A 26,760-nucleotide genomic window follows, 5' to 3' on the forward strand; every position below is an offset into this window, starting at 1 on the left:
AATACTTGATTGAAAACTATTGTTGTAAGCAAATTCAATGAAAGGTAAATACCGTTCCCATGAACCACTAAACTCAAGGATGCAACATCTTAACATATCCTCGAGTATCTGAATTATCCGCTCGGATTGACCATCGGTTTGGGGATGAAAAGCGGTGCTAAAATGCAACTTGGTACCCAAAGCTTCTTGCAATTTCTTCCAAAATCGCGAGGTGAATCTCGGATCTCTATCCGACACAATAGAAATGGGTACCCTGTGTAATCTCACAATCTGAGAAACATACAATTCAGCTAGTTTATCCAGTGAATAATCCGTACGTACGGGAATAAAATGAGCCGACTTAGTCAGTCTATCAACAACAACCCAAATCGCATCTTTCTTACTTGTCGACAATGGCAACCCAGACACAAAATCCATCGTGACTCGATCCCATTTCCATTCAGGTATCATGATCGGCTGGAGTAAACCCGTAGGCACTTGATGTTCCGCTTTCACTTGTTGGCATATTAAACACTTCGAAACAAAATCGGAAATGTCTCGTCTCATACCATGCCACCAAAACTGACGTCTCAGATCGTTGTACATTTTCGTGCTCCCCGGGTGGATTGACATTCGCCTACTATGAGCTTCGTTCAGAATCATCGAAATAAGTTCTGAATTTCTTGGAACACACAAACGACTTCTAAACCTCAAACAATCGTCGTCATCAATTTGAAACTTTGACTCCCTATCCGAAACACATTTAGCCCGTTTTGCAACCAATTCATCATCGACTTTCTGAGCTTCACGAATTTGATGAATCAACAATGGTCTAGCCTTTAATTCTGCCACTAACACATTGTCGGATAGAACAGACAAGTGTACATTCATCGCTCGTAAAGCAAACAGTGATTTACGACTCAAAGCATCCGCAACCACATTAGCCTTTCCCGGGTGATAGTCAATGACAAGCTCATAATCTTTTAACAACTCAAGCCAACGTCTTTGTCGCAGATTCAAGTCTCTTTGAGTCATCAAATATTTGAGACTTTTGTGATCCGAATATACATGGCACTTCTCACCAAATAAGTAATGTCACCATATTTTCAAAGCGAATACGATGGCAGCCAGTTCGAGATCATAGGTTGGATAATTTTTCTCATGTGGCTTCAGTTGCCTCGACGCATAAGCTACAACTCGACCTTCTTGCATCAATACACAACCCAACCCTAGTAAGGATGCATTACTGTAAATGACGAACTCCTTGCCTGATTCGGGCTGCACTAGTACTGGAGCTTCCGTCAAATGAGTTTTCAATTGATCGAAACTTTTCTGACACTTTTCTGTCCATTCAAACTTAACATATTTCTGAAGTAGTTTCGTCATTGGTGTGGCTATCATCGAGAAACCTTTTACAAACCATCGGTAGTAACCGGCAAGTCCCAAAAAGCTCCGAACCTCAGTAATATTTCTCGGAGACTTCCTTTAGTTGATCAAACAAATCGTCAATGCGCGGTATCAGATATTTATTCTTTATTGTCACCTTATTCAGCTGATGATAGTCGATGCACAACCTCATGGTTCCGTCCTTCTTTTTCATAAACAATACTGGTGCACCCCAAGGTGAGAAACTTGGTCGAGCGAAACCTCTATCCGTCAACTCTTGCAACTGAGCTTTCAACTCTTTTAACTCGGTTGGTGCCATACGATACGGAGCTATCGAAATCAGTGTAGTCCCAGGTACAAGCTCAATACCAAACTCTACCTCCCGAACAGGTGGTAAACCCGGTAATTCTTCGGGAAAAACATCCGGGTATTCACAAACCACCGGCACAGATTCAAGTTTCCTTTCTGGCTCTTTATTATCAAGTACGTATGCAAGATAAGCTTCACACCCCTTTCTCACATATTTTTGAGCTAACATCGAGGATATTATTGTTGGCAATCCATACAAGGCAGTAGACTCAACTCGGATTATCTCATTATTTGCGCACCTCAAATCAATAGTCTTGCTTTTGCAATTCACAACCGCATCATGCACGGTCAACCAATCCAAACTGAGAATAACATCAAACTCATCAAATGGCAAAAGCATCAAGTCCGCCGGAAAACAGGAACCTCGAATTACTAGGGGACATTTCTTACACACTTTGTCGACAAGCACGTAATGACCCAAGGGATTTGACACCCGAAGTACGAACTCAGTAGACCCAATAGGTAAAGTCTTACTGGATGCTAAGGTTTCACATATATAAGAATGAGTAGAACCAGGGTCAATCAAAGCAATCACATTAGTATCAAAAAGAGTAAAAGTACCGGTAATAACATCTGGCAAGGAAGCATCCTCGCGTGCGCGTATAGCGTAAGCTCTAGCAGGAGCACGAGCCTCAGATCTGGTTGTAGCATCTCTAGATCCTCTCTGACTGCCACTAGCATTGCCCGTATTTCTAGATGGTCTACCCCGAGCAGTAGTAGCACCAGGTTTCCCACTCTGATTTACGTTCTGTTCAGACAATCTCGGGCAATCTTTAATAAAGTGGTCAGCTGATCCGCACTTGTAACAGGAGCGGTCATGGAATCTACAACTCCCCGAATGCCATTTACCACAATATTGACACTCCGTTCTGTCTCGACGATCATTTCCAACACTGGCGACCGAAGTGACTCGTGCACTCATAGGGGGTCGATCGCGATCTCGTCTAGAAAAACCCGAAGTGTATCTAGACCGGTCTAAGTCATCTATAAATTTCTTCGATGACTGTTGGAAGGGCTTCCCCGAAGACCTCTTACGAAACTCCTTTGCTTCCACCTCAGCTTTTCTTTTCTCCATACTGAGCTCCTCGGCTTTGCAAGCTCGCTCGACAAGTACCACAAATTCTCAGATTTCCAAAATGCCAACATACAGCTTTATGTCATCATTTAGTCCATCCTCGAAACGTTTACACATCACGGCTTCTGAAGAAATACATTCTCGAGCGTACCGGCTAAGCCTTACAAACTTTCGTTCATAGCCAGTAACTGACATGGAAAATTGTTTAAGTTCAAGAAATTCTTTTCGTTTTTTATCCATGAATCTCTGACTCATATACTTTTTCCGAAACTCGGTTTGGAAAAACTCCCAAGTTACTTGCTCTCTGGGCACAACAGAAGTCAATGTATTCCACCAATAGTAGGCAGAATCACGTAGCAAGGAGATAGTACACTTTAGGCACTCATCGGGTGTGCAAGATAGCTCATCATGTACCCGAATAGTGTTGTCCAACCAAAATTCAGCTTGCTCGGCATCATCGTTGTCTGTAGCTTTAAATTCAGTAGCCCCGTCTTTTCGGATTCTGTCAACTGGGGGCTTATTTGACCTTAATTGGTCAGTTGCCGGAGGTATCGTAGGTGCGGGGGTGGTATTAGTCGGGAAGGGAGGTTGTGGAACAGCCGTATTAGTTCGAATGTATTGGTTGAACCAATCATTCATCACGCTATAAAAAGCTTGTCTAGCTTCATCGTTTGGATTACTAGCAATAGGTTGAGAGTCCGCCGGCGCTGTCCCTTGCGCGGGAGCAGGCGCTACACTCTCAAGATCATCAGCTACCGCTCGGTTGGGATCGGGATCCATTACTATAAATAAACACATTTTCAATTGTCAGAAATCACCACACTATCAAATAATCACATAATGGCATGTATAGCTAGACCCAAACGTATTACGGTAGTCCTAGAATCGACTAAACCGTAGCTCTGATACCAATAAAATTGTAACACCCCGCACCCGAGACCGTTGCCAAAGTCGAACACGAGGTGCTAACAGACATAATTCATTTATTTTCACAGTCCATTTTAAAAATTTCCAGACAAGCTGGCTAACTGCGTCACTGTCACCTTAAAAATCATATCTCGAGTTCCGAAGCTCGAAAACTGATTCCGTAAATTTTTCCTGAAAATAGACTCATATATCCCTCTACAAAGTTTTTTCTAGAATTTTTGATCGAGCCAATTAGTACAGTTTATTAGTTAAAGTCTCCCCTATTTCAGGGTTCGACTGCTCTGACCTTCATGCATTACGACTTATATATCTTCCTGTACAGGGCTTCATTACTTATGCTGTTTGTTTCTAAAGAAACTAGACTCGAAAAGGAATCTGTAAATATAGGGCATGATTTCTAATTATCTCTGGTTAATTTATAGTTAATTTCCAAAGTTGGAATAGGGATCCAGAAATCGCTCTGGCCCTGTTCCACGAAAACTTAAATATCTCTTAAAATACGACTCATATGATCATTTCGTTTCTTCCATATAAAAGTAGATTCATCAAGGTTAGATTACATAATTTATTCACTATTTAATTCCATTCCTAATATTTTTAGTGATTTTTTCAAATCCACACCACTGCTGCTGTCAGCATCTGTTTTTAAGGTAAACTTTACCTATTTCATGGTTTTCCATGAATCAACTAGAATTTGTCATACAAAGCACTAAAATGATCATGATTAACCATTCCAATGGCTAATCGTTACCAAACATTTCCATACCTCTCAATGAACAACATACAAAATGATTATAATTCTATGCTCAAAGTGTATATAAGCCATTTTCGCATGGCTATCCAAATTTATACAAAACCAAAGGGTACATGACCAACAACAAAAAGGGTAGTCCTATACATGCCATTTTCAGAGTTCAACCAAAAGTGTACCAAAAGGGCTTTGATAGTGTGGACTCCAATAGCTGACGAACCAAAATCTATAAAACAGAGAATCAAAGAAACGGAATAAGCATTTAATGCTTAGTAAGTTTTGAGCAATGAAATTAGGCACAATTGAAGTATAGCATTCATATGACATACGGATAATTTCATATACACACATTCTCAAAATCATACCTACTTCGCATTACCAACCCTTATACTCATACATAAAAGATCAACTTAACCAAAAGTCGGAAGCTCATTAAACGACTGAGCGAATACTATTTAAAAGGGATCAACAATCCAATGCATATACGAAACGTACCTCATCGTTGGGATTTTACGAGCATATTAATTGAAATTATTACAGCAAGATCGCTCATTCCCAAACCAAGTACCTTCGGGATTTAACCGGATATAGCTACTCGCTCAAATGTCTTCGGGACTAGCCCGGTTATAGTAACTCGCACAAATGCCTTCGGGACTTAACCCGGTTATAGTAACTCGCACAAATGCCTTCGGGGCTTAGCCCGGATATAGTAACTCGCACAAATGCCTTCGGGACTTAGCCCGGATATAGTAACTCGCACAAATGCCTTCGGGACTTAGCCCGGAATTAGTCACTAGCACAAATGCCTTCGTTATCATCTGAATATTCATGCACATGTCAGTAAATCATGACACATCTTTATTTCATTTTCATAACTAGAATTCAAACACAAATCAATTATTAAGCATTCCCATTTTCGGCTCAATAGCCACATACAAACAGCATGATTTGGTTTGCTTTGTGACATGATCTCTATGCACATACGGCTACCCATCATACGTATAGACTAATTAACTCAACATATAATTCAAGTAGAATCATTATATCACCGTATATTTGTTATGATTATATGTCATGACTTAATCAAATCGTAAACTAAGTTTCATTACTCGAAAACTTACCTCGGATGTTGTCGAACGATTTCGACGGCTATTCGATCACTTTTTCCTTCCTTTATCGGATTTAGTTCCCCTTTGCTCTTGAGCTTAATATTGACCTAGGATAACCGAATGCTTCACTCCCTTCTTCCTCTTTTCATTTCGGCCAAGAAGAACCGATTTCTTCTTTTCTTTCTTCCTCAAGTCACAGCAATGGGGGAACATGGATGAGACAACTTTGTTTTCATCACCCCTCCCTTTTCATTACTTTATTACTAACCTTTTATTTTATTCTTTCTCCCATAAAACACTAACACCAAATGTTTATAATAGGCTTTAACTTATAGCATGGCCGGCCACCATCTTGTTCTTTGGTTAATTTGACATGCAAGTACAATTATTTTGCAACATGCATAAATAGGCCACTTTACATTTGCCTAGCACATTTCTAAATTTTCCCACATAAGTCCTATTTAATAAAATTCACTTACAATTAACAAAATTCTAATATGAAATTTTTATACATGCATACATACATATAATAAGCATAAACTATGACGGTTAATTATTTTTTTATGACTCGGTTTAGTGGTCCCGAAACCACTTTCCGACTAGGGTCACTTTAGGGCTGTCACACAATAGCCCATTATGACCCATGTTAGCTCCTCGTTCTCCTAAGCCTATACCACCATTTAAATGTTATGGCCTAATTAAATGAACGAAATCCCCCATGTTAACGACAGCAGGCCTCTCACTATCAACCCCCTTCACTCACCCAATTCCTTTATTCTTTAATGATTTCAAGAATTCACTTTCTTTAAACCTAATGCCTAAAGAATCTTTTTTAGTCGCAACCTTTTACAAGTAGCCATTTTTCCTTTGTTCTTCCAAATTCATTTCATTATCTTCCTGAATTAGAGAATAAAATCTGGATCTGCCCTGATTTTTAGCCTTCATTTACAATTTCTTTCCATTAGTATCCCGTTGATTGCGCCTTGACTTCTGCTCAACAATCTTCAAAGGGCCATAGGCCTCCTCCATCATCACCTCATCGCCTTTCTTCATTTCGGTGTACAGTTTCATTAACCTTGTCACTGGATTCTTTCAAATCAACCCGTGTTGATGAATACAGACCCTTAACATGGCCATGTTGACCACAGATGAAACAAACAGCCGGTAAGGCTTCAAATTCCACCTTCTATAATTTCCCATTAAGCACTACCTACGAAATAAGAGGCTTATCTAGATCAACATAAATAACCATCGTTGTGAATCTCTCTCTAGTTCTGCTATCTGTTTTCAAACCTATTTTAACCACTTTGCCTACAAAACTCTCTATTTCTTCCAGAACTCTCTGTTTGTATAAAAATCCTAGAACCTGGGAAATTGAATCCAAGTTAATACCACACTTAGGAAGGCTTTTGTTGGATTAATATAACACCTTAACCCTAAATACGGAGTACTCGAATACTAAGGCACTACATCATGTCACCAAAGCAACCCAATAAAATTTTCAAATAATTTAAAACATCGAAGTACATTTTATATAAGAGAAAACACCATACATAGTTATACTGAAAATAGTAATAAAAGTAGTTATACAAAATATGTGGAGCTCCAATATCATCGTATATCAAAATAGTCAAAATAAAAAAAATATAAATGAGTTATATACCTACAAAAAAAATACAAGTAAGGCTTTAGGAATACAATGCCCACTAATAGATAAGGTACTGCACTCTGAATACGTGATGTTAGAAGTCTCTCGTAGTTGACGTTCCTCGAACACGAAAAAAGTCTACAAATTTGAACATGAAGACAATTCGAAGGCTAAGCTTTACAAGCTTAGTGGTACACAACAAATCTACCATACTTCAAGCAATTCATAAATATAAGCATGCAAATCAAATGTATGTAGAAGCATGACATGAGTATCAAATAATTAAATCATGAATCATTAAATCTACATAACCAAATCACTTGCATATCAAACTTGTCAAACTTGTTAGATTGCACATACTACTGAAATAATCAGGTATCTGGATAGTCTTGCGCCACTCATGGCTATTAGTTAAATAATCTTGGTTGTCCGTAGGGTTATCCCGAGCGCCACTCATGGCCGCTAGTTAGGTTAGAGCCTGAAAGCTGAGGGCAAACAAAACATCAAACATATAATCATAAAATTACAACAATGAAATTCGAGTCTCATACTCATTTCAACTTTCTTATCATTCCAGCTAAAATATTAACAAATGAGATGTGACCATCTGCTACCTTGACATTCTGACCTTTTCTCATTCAAAAATTAGTAACTCTTAATATATAACTCTAAATCAAGCACCATTTGTTTTAAACAAAACTAGACTTCTGTACAATTATATAGATATAAGGCTCACTTCCTATTTTATTTTGTGAATTTTTTTGTGATTTTTCAAAGTCACTGCTAAATCTATTTTATAAGAATTCTGCCGCCAAATTTTTATGACCTTTCAAAACTAAAAAAAATCATACATTTTAAAATACAAATCTAAATCGATCTCCATTATTCTAAACAAAACTAGAATGACTCATGATTACAAAGATGTATAGATCACTTCTTAATTTTTTTTACAAAATTTATGGTGAATTTTTAAACTTACTATTCATGTAATAATTTGTTTCTGGCAAATTTTACAACTAAGTTTTTAGTTTCATTTTTATCATCCAAACATGATTTCTACCCAAAGACGTACAACATGGATACATTATCATACAAGCATCATATTTATGACTTATCAAGAAGCATAGGAGAATTAGAGGGTACTACCTTGACGGAAAAACACCAACAAAGTTTTTTGCCTAGCTCTCCATGACTTTGCCTTTACCCTTAGCTTTAGAATATTCACCAACCTTTTTAACTAATAACCATGTAACACACAAGATTTCCCAAATAAAATAAGAGTCGATAGGATGCAAAAATACATACTTTAAATAAATAAATAAATAAATAAAATATGAGAAGATGGGTAGAGACTTCCTCAAACTCAAACCTTCCCAAACACCCATTAACCTCCACCTTTATCCTTAAAGAACATAGAATTTTTTTTCCATGAAACTTAAAAAAAGCTAGATCAAAACCCTTAACTTCTTTGAGATTTGGAGGATGAAAAATGGTGAGAACTCACTCAAATCTCTCTCTCTCTACGTGGTTTGCTAAGGAAAATAGATAGAGAAAAGAAGAGAAAAAAATGAAGAAATGTAGAAAGAAGAAAAAAAATAGGGTGATTATAATATAGTGAAAAGTGGGGACAAATCCACTTTATCCCACACCTCAATCTGCCAAACCATCTTTTCCCATCAATTGGGAGAAGACTTTTATTCAAAAATGGTAAAATCATCATATTAGCCATCCATCTTCCCCTTACTTCACACAAGCTTCTCAACATCCTTAATTTATTATATAAAGGTCCAAAATTCACCCAAATTAATTCCAAAAAACCCAATACCAAAATAAATTTATCCATCACCAACCCAGGTCAACACTCGAATGTTGACTTGAGAATTTGGGGCCGTTACAACTCTCCCCTCCTTAAAAGAAATTTTATCCTCAAAATTTACCTGAATAAGAAAGGTGCAGATATTGTAATTTCATGAACTCCTCTAGGTACCATGTCGCCTCCTCACCTCCGTGATTCCTCCATAGGACTTCCACTAAGGGGATCTTCTTATTCCTAAGTTCTTTAATATCTAGGGCCAAAATCTGAATCGACTCTTCTTCATATGACAAGTTTGAACCCACCTCAATCTGCTCAAGCGGTAAAATATGGGAAGGATCAGAATGATACCTCCTAAGCATGGACATGTAGAACACATTTTGAATATGCTTCAACTCTGGTGGTAAGGCTAACTGATATGCCACTGGTCCAACTCTCTCTAGAACTTCATAAGGTCCAATGAACCTGAGACTCAATTTCCCTTTGCGCTTGAAATGTAAAATTTTCTTCCAAGGTGAAACCTTAAGGAAGACCTTGTCACCCGCTGCAAACTCTATCTCCTCATGCTTCAAATCTGCATATGACTTCTGACGATCGAAAGCGTAACAGCCCATTTTCAATGAAATCAGAACAGTGGTTTTGGGACCACAAATTTGAAGTCAAAAAATTTAATTTAATATTATTTTATGGTTTACAGTACGATAGAAATATTGTATAAAAATTTTGTTAAGAAATTTTACCATTTACATGCCTAATTTGATAAAAAGGAGTAAATTGCATAAAGTGCAAATGTTGTGTTCTAATAGCTAAAGTATTAAATAGCTATAGCATTTTAAATTAGAGGTCCTTATATAGTAATTAGCCATTAAGGTTGATTAGTGGTTAAGCATGAGTAGTCATAATTGGAAATTGAATAAATTAGTAAGGTTAATTTTGAAAATTAGTGATTAAAGTTATAATAAATAAAATAAAATAAACTATTATCATCATCTTCCACCAAAAAAAAAGAAAAAAAGAAAACCTAGCCATGGAAGCTTGAATTTGGTCAAGCTTATTTTGCTCAATTGGGTATGTATTTTTGTCCTGTTTTTGATGATTTCTTTGTTTCTAGGATCGTAATATCTTAATCTAGCAAACTCGAGGATTAATTTGCAAAACTATTAAAGTATTAGAGTTTTTCTATTGATGAACATGTTTGGGGTTTGATGTTTGATGATAGAAAATGAATTGTTGTTGTTAGATAAAAAACTTTTGTAAAGAGATTTTTAGTGAAATTATCAATGAGTGCCTAGATTGAAAAAGGTGATAAATTTATGGTAAAATTTGTAAATTTGTGAAATATATGGGCTGCTATTAATATATATAAAAATTGGCTAGGCTCAGGTAAGGATTAAATTGAATGAAATTCATTTTTCGAGCCTAGGGACTAAATTACAAAAAAATTAAAAGTATAGGGAAAAATGGTAAATTTTGCCAAAATTACATGTTGGATTAAATTGAATGAGAATTATATTGAAATGAGTTAAATTCATTCGTATAGATCTTGTCAGACCTCATACAGAGTTGGATTGAGGCAAAGAGAAAAATATATGATTAGTCGCCTTCGTATCTACGTACATTTTTCAAGGTATGTTCGTGTAATTAAATTGTACATTTATATGTTTTAAATTGAATTATTTGTTTGTGAATTGTATAATTTCCATGAATAAATACCGGTTGTATATTCAACAATTACAGAGCCCAGTTTGAACCTTAAGAATCTGTAGGATACAAATGGCATGTCATTAGGGTCACTGATTTCAGCTCTTATGAGCTTCCCAATACTCAGCTTGCATGAGCTTCTCGTTATTTAGCTCACATGAGCTTCCCATTATTCAACTCAGAGGAGCTTACCATTTACAGCTCGTATGGGCATACATGTACATGAATTGATGGATTATAGTTTAGTACACTTCGTGTGTACTACTCGTGTATCCAACGATATTCTAAATGGTTCAACAGGCACAATTATGTTACGAGATTATATTAGTTCGATATGAACTATTACTGGTATTTATATGAAATACTGGAAATGTGATTACTTGATGAATTCATCCATGTGTGATGGATCTTATATGTAATTTTCATGGCTAATATGTTAGTGATCATGTGTTTAGGCTTTTGGCCAAATTTGTTGAGATATGCTTTGTTTACTTACCTATTTTATGGATATATGGTAAGTTAAATTCTGTGTTATAAGAACTTACTAAGCTTAAACGCTTACTTTGTGTTATTTTTTTTGTGTTTTATAGTAATTTGGAAGCTCATTTAGTTTGGAAGCTTGTTGGAGCTATATCACACTATCTATCGACTCTATTGGTACTTTCGAATATTTTAATTAGGTTATAATGGCATCTATAGGTTAATTTGGCCAATGTTGGCATATAATTGTTTTGTTGAGATTAGCCACTTATATGGCTTGTGTTTGGTATATTTTGATGTATAATATATATGCGGCCTTACCATATTTGATGTGTATTTAATATGGTAGAATGATGAAAAGTAAAATGTGGTTTGAATATGCATATTTGTATTTGGTCATTTAGGTAAGTTTGGATACTTGGTTGACATGTTTTTAAGTTGTCATTTGAGGTGCCTAAGGGCATATTGGTTGTATGTGGTGATATTTCTTATTTAAGACTTGATTTTGGCTTGTTTTGAATGCCTTGTTATGGCTTGTTGATGTGCGAAAATGTTGAGTTAGGTTGGTGTCAAATTGGGTGAGAATTGTACTTAGAAAATGACCTATTTTCATCCACACTGGCAAAGACACGGGCGTGTGTCTCAGCCGTGTGTGACACACAGCCAGGTGACATGGCCATGTGTCCTCTATATCTTTTAAATTGCACAAGTTAGTATGCTGAGACGGCCTAGCACACGGGTGTGTGGTTGGCCATGTGGCCCAAGTAAGGGAGTTACACGGGCACGGACAAGGGCTGGGACATGGTCATGTAACCCCTGCAGCTTTAAAAAATTTTAATGTTTTCTGAAAATATCTTTGAAGACCCGATTTAGTCCCGACTTGTTTTAAATGTGCATTTTGGTCCTCGAGGGCTCGCATAAGGGAAAATATGTTTGATTTCGATTGGTTTCTGACATGAATATTATATGCTATGAAATATCTATTTATTTTATTTTTAAACTCTGGTAATGCTCTGTAACCCTGTTCTGGCGATGGATACAGGTTAGGGGTGTTACAGAAAGCTACTCTCAGATTGTCCTAGATTATTCGAACCTTATCCTCAGTCTCCCTGATCAACTTCGGACCAACAATTTTCCTCTCATTAAGTTCTATCCAACACAATGGAATCCTGCACTTGCAACCATATAATGCCTCAAAAGGAGCCATCTAAATGCTCGATTGATAACTGTTGTTTTATGTGAACTCATCCAAAGGAAGGTGCTCCTCCCAACCGCCCTCAAACTCAATGATATAACAACGAAACATATCCTCGAGAATTTGAATGACTCCCTCTGATTGACCATCAGTTTACGGATGAAAAGTTGTACTGAAGTGCAGGTGAGTACCCAACGCCTCATGAAGGGCTCTCCAAAATCTCGAAGTGAAATGCAGATCTCTATCTAAAATAATCAAAGTTAGCACCCTGTGAAGCCTCACTGTCTCACCAATATACAATTTGCCAACTTCTTGAGAGTGAAGTCCATGTGCACTGGTAGAAAATGTGCAATCTTCGTCAATTTGTCCACGATTACCCAAATTATGGCATGTCTGCATGAAGACATAGGTAACCCAATAGTAAAATCCATAGTGACTCTATCCAATTTCCATTGTGAAATCTAGATAGGTTGAAGAAGATCTGAAAGAACTTGATGCTCTGCCTTCACCTACTAACAAACTAAGCATTGAGTCACAAACTCTGGCACATCTCTCTTCATCCTTAACCACCAATAAAATGGACGAAGCTCCTGATACATCTTGTTACTACCTAGGTGCATAGTAAATAGACTACTATGTGCCTTACGAATGATCTTATCCCTTAGTTCAGCTGTTGGAACACAAAGTTGCCCTTTGAAATACAATACATTGCCATCTTGTAATTCAAAGCTTGATGCTTCTCCTCCCCTTACCCTATCTGCTCTAACAACCAAAATATCATCAGACTTCTGTGCCTCCTTTACCTCTAGCACCAACATCGGTTCAACCTGAAGCTGAGCTAATAAACCACAGTGCTCTAACAAGCTCAAATTTGTAAACATAGCTCGTAACGCTGGCACTGATTTATGACTCAATAAATCTGCTACCACATTAGCTGTAACACCCCGAACCCGAGACTGACACCGGAGTCGGACACGAGATGTTAACAAACTTTGAAAAATTTTTCTAGACACTGCCCAGTCTGAGTACTAGTCGCTTAAAAAATCATATCTTGAGTTTCACAACTCGAAAATCAGTTTTGTGATTTTTCCCTGAAACTAGACTCATGTCCCCACCTATGTACTTTTTTCTAGAATTTTTGGTTGGGCCAATTAGTACAGTTTATTAGTCAAAGTCTCCCATGTTACAGGGGTCGACTACACTGACCTTTTCCCATTACGACTTGGATATCTCTCTACACAGAGCTTCAATACTGATGCCGTTTGTTTCTATGGAAACTAGACTCAGAGAGGAATCCATACATATATGGTATGACCCCTAATTATCTCTGGTCAATTTATAGTGAATTTCCAAAGTCGGAACAGGGAATCCAGAAACTGTTCTGGCCCTGTTCCACAAGAACTCGAATATCTCTTACTGTACTGTTCATATGATTGTTTCGTTACTTTCATATGAAAGTAGATTCATCAAGGTTCGATTACATAATTTATTCACTATTTAATTCCACTCCTACGAATTCTTGTGATTTTTCCAATCCACACCACTGCTGCTGTCAGCCTCTGTTTTCAAAGTAAACCTTACCTATTTTCGGGGTTTCATGGACCAACTAGGGCCTTGTCATACATATGCCCACATATGATCATACTTAGCCATTCCAATGGCTGATCATTTGCTCAACACTTCCATTCCAACTATAGTTACATCATGAAACCATCTATACATTCATAAACACGAATGGTCTAATGCCATACTCCACTTCTACAAGCCATTTTCGCATGGCTGTACACTTATACATTTCATAAAGTACTCGAAAAACAACAATGGGTAGTCCTATACATGCCATATCAAAATTCAACCAAAATAGTACCCAAAAGAGCCTTTGATAGTGTGGGCGACTTCGACTTCAAGATCCCGAGTCCGATAGCTGGAGAACCAAAAATCTATAAAACAGAGGAGCAGTGTAACGAGTAAGCAATTTATGCTTAGTAAGTTTTGAGCAAGGAATTCCAGCATAAACAAAGAATAACACACATTTAGCTAAACGGAATATTTCACAATACGCAATTTACCGATATCAAACTTGCTTCACAACATTAACAACCCTTATGTACATACACAATAGACTAACTTAGCCGAAGGCCGGTAGCTCGTTTATCAACTGAGCGAACATTTATTTGTAAGGGCTCGATTAAATTCAACACATACGTAACATATCCCCATATTGGGATGTTTTTCGAGTATTCGCTGGAATTTTACAGCAAGCTCATTCATTACCAAATCACGTACCTTCGGGATTTAACCGGATATAGATCCTCGTTCAAATGCCTTCGGGACATAGCCCGGTTTTAGTAACTCACACAATGCCTTCGGGACATAACCCGGATTTAATAACTCGCACGAATGCCTTCGGGACTTAACCCGGATTTAGTATCTCGCACAAAGGCCTTCGGGGCTTAACCCGGAATTTGTATCTCGCACAAATGCCTTCGGATCTTAGTCCGGATATATTCACTTAGCACAAAGCCTTCGGGACTTAGCCCGGACAGCATTCAATTAATCATGCACATCTAACAATAATTCATGGCACATTCATATTTCATTTTCATTTGCGAAACTCAAACACAAGGCACATATCGTCCTTGCACATTCGGCTCAATAGCCACACATAGAGCATGATTTAATCACATCGTAATTTAAGCTCTCTTACTCAAGAACTTACCTCGGGTGTTGTCGAACGATTCCGCTAGCTATTCAACCACTTTTTCCTTCCCTTTATCGGATTTATTTCCCCTTTGCTCTTAAGCTTAATTAAACAAATAAATTGATTTCATCATTTAGGCATCAAAAAGATGAACACAAGGCACTTAGCCCATATTTATACATTAGACATTAAAGTCTCATACATGCAAAAATCATGCATCAACACAACATATTAGCTAATTTCTTTCCCCTTGGCCGAATATGCATGTCTATTTTTGGGGTCGATTTCAACACTTAATACACACATATACACACTAGTAAAGCATCCTCCCCCTTTTCATCAATTTAACACATGCATTGCTCATTAACATGCAAAGTTACATTCGGCCTTAGCACACATCTTGCTAGCCGATTCTTCTCCATTTAGCAACCAATGCACATATGTGCTCACACAAAATGCTAAAAAGGAGGTTCAAGAATCATCAAGCCATCATCACATGCATCATTAACAAGCTTCATATTTTGCATGCAATGGCATTAACACAACCTCCACCTAGGCCGAATCTTAACTCATCCTCATGCCTCATCACCACAACATCAAACACCAACCAAGAATGATGCATCCATGGTCAAGTGCCAATTCCATTACATAGCAAGATTTAGACCATGGGCTAGGTAGAACTCAAGCTAACAACTAAAACATGCATGCATCTCATGGAACATCATCAAACATACCTTAGCCTAGCTACATGCATGGCCGAATCTCTTCACCTTTCTTCTTCTTTCCTCCTTAAAATTTTTGGCCAAGGATGAACCAAAGGATGAGAAAATTTTTTCTTTGTTTTTCTTTCTAATTTAGGCTAAATGAAGGTGAGAAAAGGATGAACAAAGATCTTCTCCTCTCTTTTCTTTAGCTCACGGCAATGGGGGGGGGGAAAGAATCAACTACACACTTTTTTTTTTGTGTATTCATCATACTCCTTTTCATTATTTAATTTCCATGCCTATTATTTTATTTTTTTCCACCCATGATGCACCAACAAAACATGTCTATGACATGTCTTGGCCATCAAACTTGGTCTACCATGCTTGTCATGGCCGGCCACTACTAGTAGGGGGGAATTTGACATGCAAGTCCCCCCTTTGACCACATGCACTAATAGGTCCTCACACATTGACCTATCACATTTTAGAATTTTCTCACATAAGTCCTATTGACTAAATTCACATGAAATCAACTAAATTGAAGCTTGAAATTTTCACCCATTCATAATTACATATTCTAGACAATAAGTATCACATTCAAATATTTCGGTGACTCGGTTTAGCGGTCCCGAAACCACTTCCCGACTAGGGTCAACTTTGGGCTGTCACAACTCTCCCCCACTTAAGAAATTTTCGTCCCCGAAAATCTTATCGGTAAATAGGTTTGGGTATCGTTCTTTCATCGAGCTCTCGGTCTCCCAAGTAGCTTCCTCGATCCCGTGTTTGAGCCATAACACCTTTACTAGCGGAACTCTTTTGTTTCGCAACTCCTTCACTTCACGAGCTAGGATACGCATCGGTTCTTCTTCATAGCTCATGTCGACTTGAATTTCAACCTCTGATGGGCTAATTATATGCGATGGATCAGATCGATAGCGTCGAAGCATCGAAACATGAAAGACGTCATGAATCTTTTCAAGCTCCGGGGGAAAAATCAATCTATACGCAACCGGACCAACTCGTTCGGAGATTTCGTACGGCCCAATGAATCTTGGGCTCAACTTGCCCTTACGGCCGAACCTGAGTATCTTTTTCCAAGGTGAAACCTTAAGGAACACTTTGTCTCCCACCTGATACTCGATGTCTTTTCGTTTCAAATCTGCGTACGACTTCTGACGATCCGTGGCTACCTTCAGACTTTCACGGATTACCTTTACTTTCTGTTCAGCATCTTTAATCAAATCAACTCCGAAAATTTTACTTTCACCGAGCTCGATCCAAAACAATGGTGTACGACATTTACGACCGTACAAAGCTTCGTAAGGTGCCATCTTAATACTTGATTGAAAACTATTGTTGTAAGCGAATTCAATCAAAGGTAAATACCGTTCCCATGAACTACTGAACTCGAGGATGCAACATCTCAACATATCCTCAAGTATCTGAATTATCCGCTCGGATTGACCATCGGTTTGGGGGTGAAAAGCAGTGCTAAAATGCAGCTTGGTACCCAGAGCTTCTTGCAATTTCTTCCAAAATCGTGAGGTGAATCTCGGATCTCTATCCAACACGATAGAAACAGGTACCCCGTGTAATCTCACAATTTGATAAACGTACAATTCAGCTAGTTTATCCAATGAAAAATCCGTACGTACGGGGATGAAATGAGCCGACTTAGTCAGTCTATCAACAACAACCCATATCGCATCCTTCTTACTTGCTGACAAGGGCAGTCCGGACACAAAGTCCATTGTGACTCGATCCCATTTCCACTCGGGTATCATGATCGGCTGGAGTAATCCTGAAGGCACTTGATGTTCCGCTTTCACTTGTTGACATATTAAACATCTCGAAACAAAGTCGGAGATGTCCCGTTTCATACCATGCCACCAAAATTGACGTTTCAAATCGTTGTACATTTTCGTACTCCCCGGGTGAATTGACATTCGGCTACAATGGGCTTCGCTCAGAATCATCGAAATGAGTTCCGAATTCCTTGGAACACACAAACGATTTCTGAACCTCAAACAATCATCATCATCAATTTGAAACTCCGATTCCTCGTTCGGAAAACACTTAGCCCGTTTTGCAACCAATTCATCATCGACTTTCTGAGCTTCACGAATTTGGTGAGTCAATAATGGTTTAGCTTTTAATTCAGCTACTAACACATTGTCTGGTAGAACAGACAAATGCACGTTCATCGCTCGTAAAGCAAACAATGACTTCCGGCTTAAGGCGTCCGCAACCACGTTAGCCTTTCCCGGGTGGTAATCAATGACAAGCTCGTAATCTTTCAACAACTCAAGCCAACGTCTTTGTCGCAGATTCAAGTCTCGTTGAGTCATCAAATATTTGAGACTTTTGTGATCCGAAAATACATGGCACTTCTCACCAAACAGATAATGTCGCCATATTTTTAAAGCAAACACGATGGCAGCTAGTTCGAGATCATGGGTCGGATAATTCCTCTCGTGTGGCTTCAATTGTCTCGACGCATAGGCCACGACTCGACCTTCTTGCATCAATACGCAACCCAACCCAAGTAGGGATGCGTCACTATAAATGACAAACTCTTTACCTGATTCGGGTTGCACCAAAATTGGAGCTTCAGTCAAATGAGTTTTCAGTTGGTCGAAACTTTTCTGACATTTCTCCGTCCACTCGAACTTAACATCCTTTTGAAGTAGCTTCGTCATTGGTGTGGCTATCATCGAGAAACCTTTCACAAATCGTCGGTAATAACCGGCGAGCCCCAAAAAGCTCCGAACTTCAGTAATATTTCTCGGAGGTTTCCAGTCAAGTATGGCTGAAATTTTGTTCGGGTCAACTCGAATACCCGACGCGGATACCACATGACCCAAGAAGCTAACCTCTCTTAACCAGAACTCACACTTACTGAACTTAGCATATAACTGCTTATCCCGCAAAATTTGCAGCACTAGCCTCAGATGCTCAGCATGTTCGGTCTCATCTCTTGAATAGACCAAAATGTCATCAATGAACACAACTACGAACCGATCCAAATACGGTCTGAAGATCCGATTCATCAAATCCATAAATATTGCAGGGGCATTAGTGAGCCCAAACGGCATCACTAAGAATTCGTAGTGACCATATCTCGTTCTGAAGGCAGTTTTAGGAATATCTGAATCTCGAATTCACAACTGATAATAGCCCGATCTCAAATCTATTTTTGAGAACACTGAGGCTCCCTTCAGTTGGTCGAACAAATCATCGATGCGTGGCAACGGATATTTGTTCTTTATCGTCACTTTATTCAGCTGACGATAGTCAATGCACAACCTCATGGTTCCGTCCTTCTTTTCACGAACAATACTGGTGCACCCCAAGGTGAGAAACTTGGTCGAGCGAAACCTCTATCCGTCAGTTCTTGCAACTGAGCTTTCAACTCCTTTAACTCGGTTGGTGCCATACGATACGGAGCTATCGAAATCGGCGTAGTCCCAGGTACAAGCTCAATACCAAACTCTACCTCCCGAACAGGTGGTAAACCCGGTAATTCTTCCGGAAAAACATCCGGGTATTCACAAACCACCGGCACAGATTCGGGTTTCTTTTCTAATTCTTTGTCATCAAGTACATACGCAAGGTATGCTTCGCACCCTTTTCTTACATATTTCTGTGCCAACATTGCTGATATTACAGCTGGCATCCCCTCCAAGTCCGCAGACTCAATTTGGACTACTTCGTTATTTGCGCACCTCAAATCAATAGTCTTGCTCTTGCAATTCACAATCGCATCATGCGCGGTCAACCAATCCAAACCAAGGATAACATCAAATTCATCAAACGGCAAAAGCATCAAGTCCGCCGAAAAACAGGAACCTCGAATTTCCAGGGGACATTTCTCACACACTTTGTCGACAAGCATGTAATGACCCAAGGGATTTGACACCCGAATTACAAACTCAGTAGACTCAATAGGTAAAGTCTTACTGGATGCTAAGGTTTCACATATGTAAGAATGAGTAGAACCGGGGTCAATCAAAGCAATTACATTAGTATCAAAGAGAGTGAATGTACCGGTAATAACATCAGGCGAAGAAGCATCCTCGCGGGCACGTATAGCATAAGCTCTAGCAGGCGCACGAGCTTCGGATCTGGTTATATCATCTCTAGATCCTCTCTGACCACCACTAGCATTGCCCGTATTTCCAGATGGTCTACCTCGAGCAGTGGTAGCACCCGGTTTCCCACTCTGATTTTCATTCTGTTCAAACAACCTCGGGCAATCTTTAATGAAGTGGTCAACTGATCCGCACTTGTAACAGGAGCGGTCAGGGAATCTACAACTCCCCGAATGCCATTTACCGCAATATCGATATTTCGTTCTATCTCGACGCTCATTCCCAACACTGCCGACCGAAGTGCCTCGTGTACCCACAGGGGGTCGATCACGATCTCGTCTAAAAAGGCCCGAAGTGCCTCTAAACTGGCCCGCATCATCTCGAAATCTCTTCGATGTCTGTTGAAGAGACCTTCCCGAGGATCTTTTACGAAACTCTCCAGTTCCCTCATCAACTCTTTGCTTTTCTTTTCTAAGCTCTTTGGCTTTACAAGCTCGTTCAACAAGTACCACGAGCTCTCGTATTTCAAGAACGCCAACGAACATTTTTATATCTTCATTCAGCCCATCCTCGAAGCGTTTACACATAATAGCTTCGGACGAAACACATTCCCGAGCGTATTTGCTAAGTCTAACAAATTTTCGCTCGTAATCAGTAACCGACATGGAGCCTTGCTTAAGCTCAAGAAATTCCTTCCGTTTTTGATCAACAAATCTCTGACTGATATACTTTTTCCGAAACTCAGTTTGGAAAAACTCCCAAGTTACTTGCTCTCGGGGCACAACAGAAGTCAGAGTACTCCACCAATAGTAGGCAGAATCACGTAGCAAGGAGATAGCACACTTTAGGCATTCATCGGGTGTACAAGATAGCTCATCGAGTACCCGGATAGTGTTGTCCAGCCAAAATTCAGCTTGCTCGGCATCATCGCTATCCATAGCCTTAAATTCAGTAGCCCCATGTTTTCGGATTCTGTCAACTGGGGGCTTATTTGACCTTATTTGGTCCGTTACCGGTGGTATTGTAGGTGCGGGGGTAGTATTTGTCGGGAATGGAGGTTGTGGAACAGCCATATTAGTTCGAATGTATTGGTTGAACCAATCATTCATCACGCTATAGAATGCTTGTCTAGCTTCATCATTCGGATTACTAGCATTAGGTTGAGAGTCTGCCGGCACTGTCCCTTGTGCGGGAGCAGGCGCTACACTCTCAAGATCATCAGCTACCTCTCGGTCACGATCGGGATCCATTACTATAAACACATTTACAATTGTCAGAAATCACCACACTATCAAGTAATCACATAAAATGGCATGTATAGCTAGACCCAACACATTACGGTAGTCCTAGAATCGACTAAACCGTAGCTCTGATACCAATTTAATGTAACACCCCGAACCCGAGACCGACACCGGAGTCGGACACGAGATGTTAACAAACTTTGAAAAATTTTTCCAGACACTGCCCAGTCTGAGTACTAGTCGATTCAAAAATCATATCTTGAGTTTCACAACTCGAAAATCAGTTTTGTGATTTTTCCCTGAAACTAGACTCATGTCCCCACCTATGTATTTTTTTCTAGAATTTTTGGTCGGGCCAATTAGTACAGTTTATTAGTCAAAGTCTCCCATGTTACAGGGGTCGACTACACTGACCTTTTCCCATTACGACTTGGATATCTCTCTGCACAGAGCTTCAATACTGATGCCGTTTGTTTCTATGGAAACTAGACTCAGAGAGGAATCCATACATATATGGTATGACCCCTAATTATCTCTGGTAAATTTATAGTGAATTTCCAAATTCGGAACAGGGAATCCAGAAACTGTTCTGGCCCTGTTCCACAAGAACTCGAATATCTCTTACTGTACTGTTCATATGATTGTTTCGTTACTTTCATATGAAAGTAGATTCATCAAGGTTCGATTACATAATTTATTCACTATTTAATTCCACTCCTACGAATTCTTGTGATTTTTCCAATCCACACCACTGCTGCTGTCAGCCTCTGTTTTCAAAGTAAACCTTACCTATTTTCGGGGTTTCATGGACCAACTAGGGCCTTGTCATACATATGCCCACATATGATCATACTTAGCCATTCCAATGGCTGATCATTTGCTCAACACTTCCATTCCAACTATAGTTACATCATGAAACCATCTATACATTCATAAACACGAATGGTCTAATGCCATACTCCACTTCTACAAGCCATTTTCGCATGGCTGTACACTTATACATTTCATAAAGTACTCGAAAAACAACAATGGGTAGTCCTATACATGCCATATCAAAATTCAACCAAAATAGTACCCAAAAGAGCCTTTGATAGTGTGGGCGACTTCGACTTCAAGATCCCGAGTCCGATAGCTGGAGAACCAAAAATCTATAAAACAGAGGAGCAGTGTAACGAGTAAGCAATTTATGCTTAGTAAGTTTTGAGCAAGGAATTCCAGCATAAACAAAGAATAACACACATTTAGCTAAACGGAATATTTCATAATATGCAATTTACCGATATCAAACTTGCTTCACAACATTAACAACCCTTATGTACATACACAATAGACTAACTTAGCCGAAGGCCGGTAGCTCGTTTATCAACTGAGCGAACATTTATTTGTAAGGGCTCGATTAAATTCAACACATACGTAACATATCCCCATATTGGGATGTTTTTCGAGTATTCGCTGGAATTTTACAACAAGCTCATTCATTACCAAATCACGTACCTTCGGGATTTAACCGGATATAGCTCCTCGTTCAAATGCCCTCGGGACATAGCCCGGTTTTAGTAACTCACACAATGCCTTCGGGACATAACCCGGATTTAATAACTCGCACGAATGCCTTCGGGACTTAACCCAGATTTAGTATCTCGCACAAAGGCCTTCGGGGCTTAACCCAGAATTTGTATCTCGCACAAATGCCTTCGGATCTTAGTCCGGATATATTCACTTAGCACAAAGCCTTCGGGACTTAGCCCGGACAGCATTCAATTAATCATGCACATCTAACAATAATTCATGGCACATTCATATTTCATTTTCATTTGCGAAACTCAAACACAAGGCACATATCGTCCTTGCACATTCGGCTCAATAGCCACACATAGAGCATGATTTAATCACATCGTAATTTAAGCTCTCTTACTCAAGAACTTACCTCGGGTGTTGTCGAACGATTCCGCTAGCTATTCAACCACTTTTCCTTCCCTTTATCGGATTTATTTCCCCTTTGCTCTTGAGCTTAATTAAACAAATAAATTGATTTCATCATTTAGGCATCAAAAAGATGAACACAAGGCACTTAGCCCATATTTATACATTAGACATTAAAGTCTCATACATGCAAAAATCATGCATCAACACAACATATTAGCTAATTTCTTTCCCCTTGGCCGAATATGCATGTCTATTTTTGGGGTCGATTTCAACACTTAATACACACATATACACACTAGTAAAGCATCCTCCCCCTTTTCATCAATTTAACACATGCATTGCTCATTAACATGCAAAGTTACATTCGGCCTTAGCCCACACCTTGCTAGCCGATTCTTCTCCATTTAGCAACCAATGCACATATGTGCTCACACAAAAATGCTAAAAAGGAGGTTCAAGAATCATCAAGCCATCATCACATGCATCATTAACAAGCTTCATATTTTGCATGCAATGGCATTAACACAACCTCCACCTAGGCCGAATCTTAACTCATCCTCATACCTCATCACCACAACATCAAACACCAACCAAGAATGATGCATCCATGGTCAAGTGCCAATTCCATCACATAGCAAGATTTAGACCATGGGCTAGGTAGAACTCAAGCTAACAACTAAAACATGCATGCATCTCATGGAACATCATCAAACATACCTTAGCCTAGCTACATGCATGGCCGAATCTCTTCACCTTTCTTCTTCTTTCCTCCTTAAAATTTTTGGCCAAGGATGAACCAAAGGATGAGAAAATTTTTTCTTTGTTTTTCTTTCTAATTTAGGCTAAATGAAGGTGAGAAAAGGATGAACAAAGATCTTCTCCTCTCTTTTCTTTAGCTCACGGCAATGGGGGGGGGAAAGAATCAACTACACACTTTTTTTTTTGTGTATTCATCATACTCTTTTTCATTATTTAATTTCCATGCCTATTATTTTATTTTTTTCCACCCATGATGCACCAACAAAACATGTCTATGACATGTCTTGGCCATCAAACTTGGTCTACCATGCTTGTCATGGCCGGCCACTACTAGTAGGGGGGGAATTTGACATGCAAGTCCCCCCTTTGTCCACATGCACTAATAGGTCCTCACACATTGACCTATCACATTTTAGAATTTTCTCACATAAGTCCTATTGACTAAATTCACATGAAATCAACCAAATTGAAACTTGAAATTTTCACCCATTCATAATTACATATTCTAGACAATAAGTATCACATTCAAACATTTCGGTGACTCGGTTTAGCGATCCCGAAACCACTTCCCGACTAGGGTCAACTTTGGGCTGTCACATTAGCCTTACCCGTATGGTAGTCAACAACGCGGTCATAGTTCTTAAGAAGTTTGATCCATCTATATTGCCTCAAATTTAGCACCTTATGGGTAAGAAAATACTTAAGTCTCTTGTGGTCGGTATAGATATAATACTTCTCCCCAAAGAGATAGTGCCTCCAAATCTTCAATGCAAAAACCACTGCTGCTAACTCTAAATCATGGGTAGGGTTATTTCGCTCATGTGAATTAAGCTGCCTAGATGCATAAGCAACTACCTTACATTCTTACGTGAGAACGCAACCAAGTCCATTCAAGGACACATCACTGAACACTACATAGTCCTTACCTGACTCCGACTGAGTCAAAATTGGTGCCTCAGTCAAAATTGCCTTAAGTTGATCAAAACTCTGTTTGCGCTTCTCATTCCACTCAAATGGAACTCCCTTATGTAGCAACTTGGTGAACGGAGCACCAATCATCGAAAAACCCTTAACAAATAGTCTATAATACTCGACAAGGCCCAGAAAACTACAAACTTCAGAAATATTACGCAGTGGCTTCCAATCCACCACTGCCTGAATCTTCTGCAGATCCATTCGGATACCATCTTCCATGACAAGTGACCCAAAAAGGCCCCCTCAGAAAGCCAAAATTCACACTTACTAAATTTAGCAAAAAGTTGTCTCTCTTGAAGGGTCTGAAGCACAACTCAGAGATGGTGATCATACTCATCCTCAGATCGCAAATACACCAATATATCATCAATGAAAACCACCATAACTGGATCTAAGTAGGGTTAAAAAATATGATTCATCAAATCCATGAAGGCTATTGGAGCATTTGTGAGCCCAAACTGCATCACCAAGAACTCATAATGGCCATATCCAGTCCTAAAAGTTGTTTTCAGGATATCCCCCTCCTTAACTTTCAATTGATGGTACCTGTGATAGCCCAAAATTGACCCTAGTCGGGAAGTGGTTTCGGGACCGCTAAACCGAGTCACCGAAAGGTTTGAATGTGATGTTTATTGTCTAGAATATGTAATCATGAATGTGTGAAAATTTCAAGCTTCGATTTAGTCGATTGCATGTGAATTTAGTCAATAGGACTTATATGAGAAAATTTTAAAATGTGATAGGTCAATGCATGAGGACCTATTAGTGCATGTGGAAGAAAAAGGGGACTTGCATGTCAAAGTGCCCAATTCTTGATAAGTGGCCGGCCAAGCATGACTCCATTCCTCCAAGTTTATGTTGTTTATTATTTAATATTGGTAAGTAAATTAAAATAAATTAAAGAAAAGAATTAAAAGGAAGAGATGAATAAAATAAGGAGGGAAGAGGGAGTGTTCATCTTTTTTTCTTTGGCTATTGCCGTGAGTGAGGAGAAGGAAGGGAGATTTGGTTATTGGATTTTGGCTTGGAAGATGGCTAGAATGAGGTATGTATTGAATGATTCTTGAAAATCTATGCATGTTTGAGATGGTTAGTTTAAATTCTACTCATCCTATAGATTAGACTTAGGATTTTGAGGTTGAAATTCGGCCAAGAAGCTTGAAACTCTTAGTAGATGTGTAATGTCATTAAAATGGATAGTAATGTAGGATATGGTGAGTGGTTAATTGCTTTTAACTTGAAGGTTGAGGTTAAAATGGGTTAAGTGATTGCCGAATCTAATTTAGGGGTGGAGGATTGTGTTCATGTTATATTGGATAGGTAGAGGTTGTAATGAGGTTGAAATTGTTGAATTGTTAGCTTGGTAACTAATGAAGTAATCGGCCATATGGGGTAAAAATGGGATGTTCATTTTAGTTGTTGTTTCATTTTTGTGAGAAATGGGTCAAGTGTTCATGAGATGAAATTGTGTGATTAGATAAATTAAAGGTAATAGTATAGTTGATGAATATATATAGATATACATATTCGGCCATCACTTAGGAGCTTATGTGATGTTGAGTTTAAGCTTTGCATATTCGGCTATATATATATATACATATATATGTAAGCCCATTCGTGATATTACCTTAGGACTATGTATATATAACCGACAAAAAAATGGGGAAAACTAGCAAAGGTGAAGGCCGAATGAGCTATAGGAGGTGTGGATGACTTTTATGCATGTGGGTGTGTGTGTATGCCATTTAGTTGGTGACATTCGGCATTTCTTAATTAACATTAGAGATGAGTGAATGAAATCGGGATGTGTGTTTGTGAAAATGCCGAATGTGAATTTGGATAATATTGAGTAATGTATGTGCTTTAAAATGATGGAATGGAGTGGATGCTTTAAATATGTTATGAACAATTATAAGTTAAATTAAGGTTT

General features: G+C 38.8%; 1 protein-coding gene across 1 annotated transcript; it reads right to left on the reverse strand.

Moving 5' to 3' along the window:
* Positions 1–6,541: 6,541 nt before the first annotated feature.
* Positions 6,542–25,049, reverse strand: LOC121215994 (uncharacterized). The gene is made up of 5 exons (XM_041091079.1): positions 24,782–25,049; positions 12,955–13,271; positions 12,625–12,826; positions 9,182–9,502; positions 6,542–6,678 (listed from the first exon to the last, which is right to left on the reverse strand). Exons 1-5 carry the CDS (start codon positions 25,047–25,049, stop codon positions 6,542–6,544), a joined length of 1,245 nt encoding a protein of 414 aa, XP_040947013.1.
* Positions 25,050–26,760: the final 1,711 nt, after the last annotated feature.

This window comes from Gossypium hirsutum, chromosome A01, assembly GCF_007990345.1.
Source record: "Gossypium hirsutum isolate 1008001.06 chromosome A01, Gossypium_hirsutum_v2.1, whole genome shotgun sequence".
Lineage (NCBI taxonomy): Eukaryota > Viridiplantae > Streptophyta > Magnoliopsida > Malvales > Malvaceae > Gossypium > Gossypium hirsutum.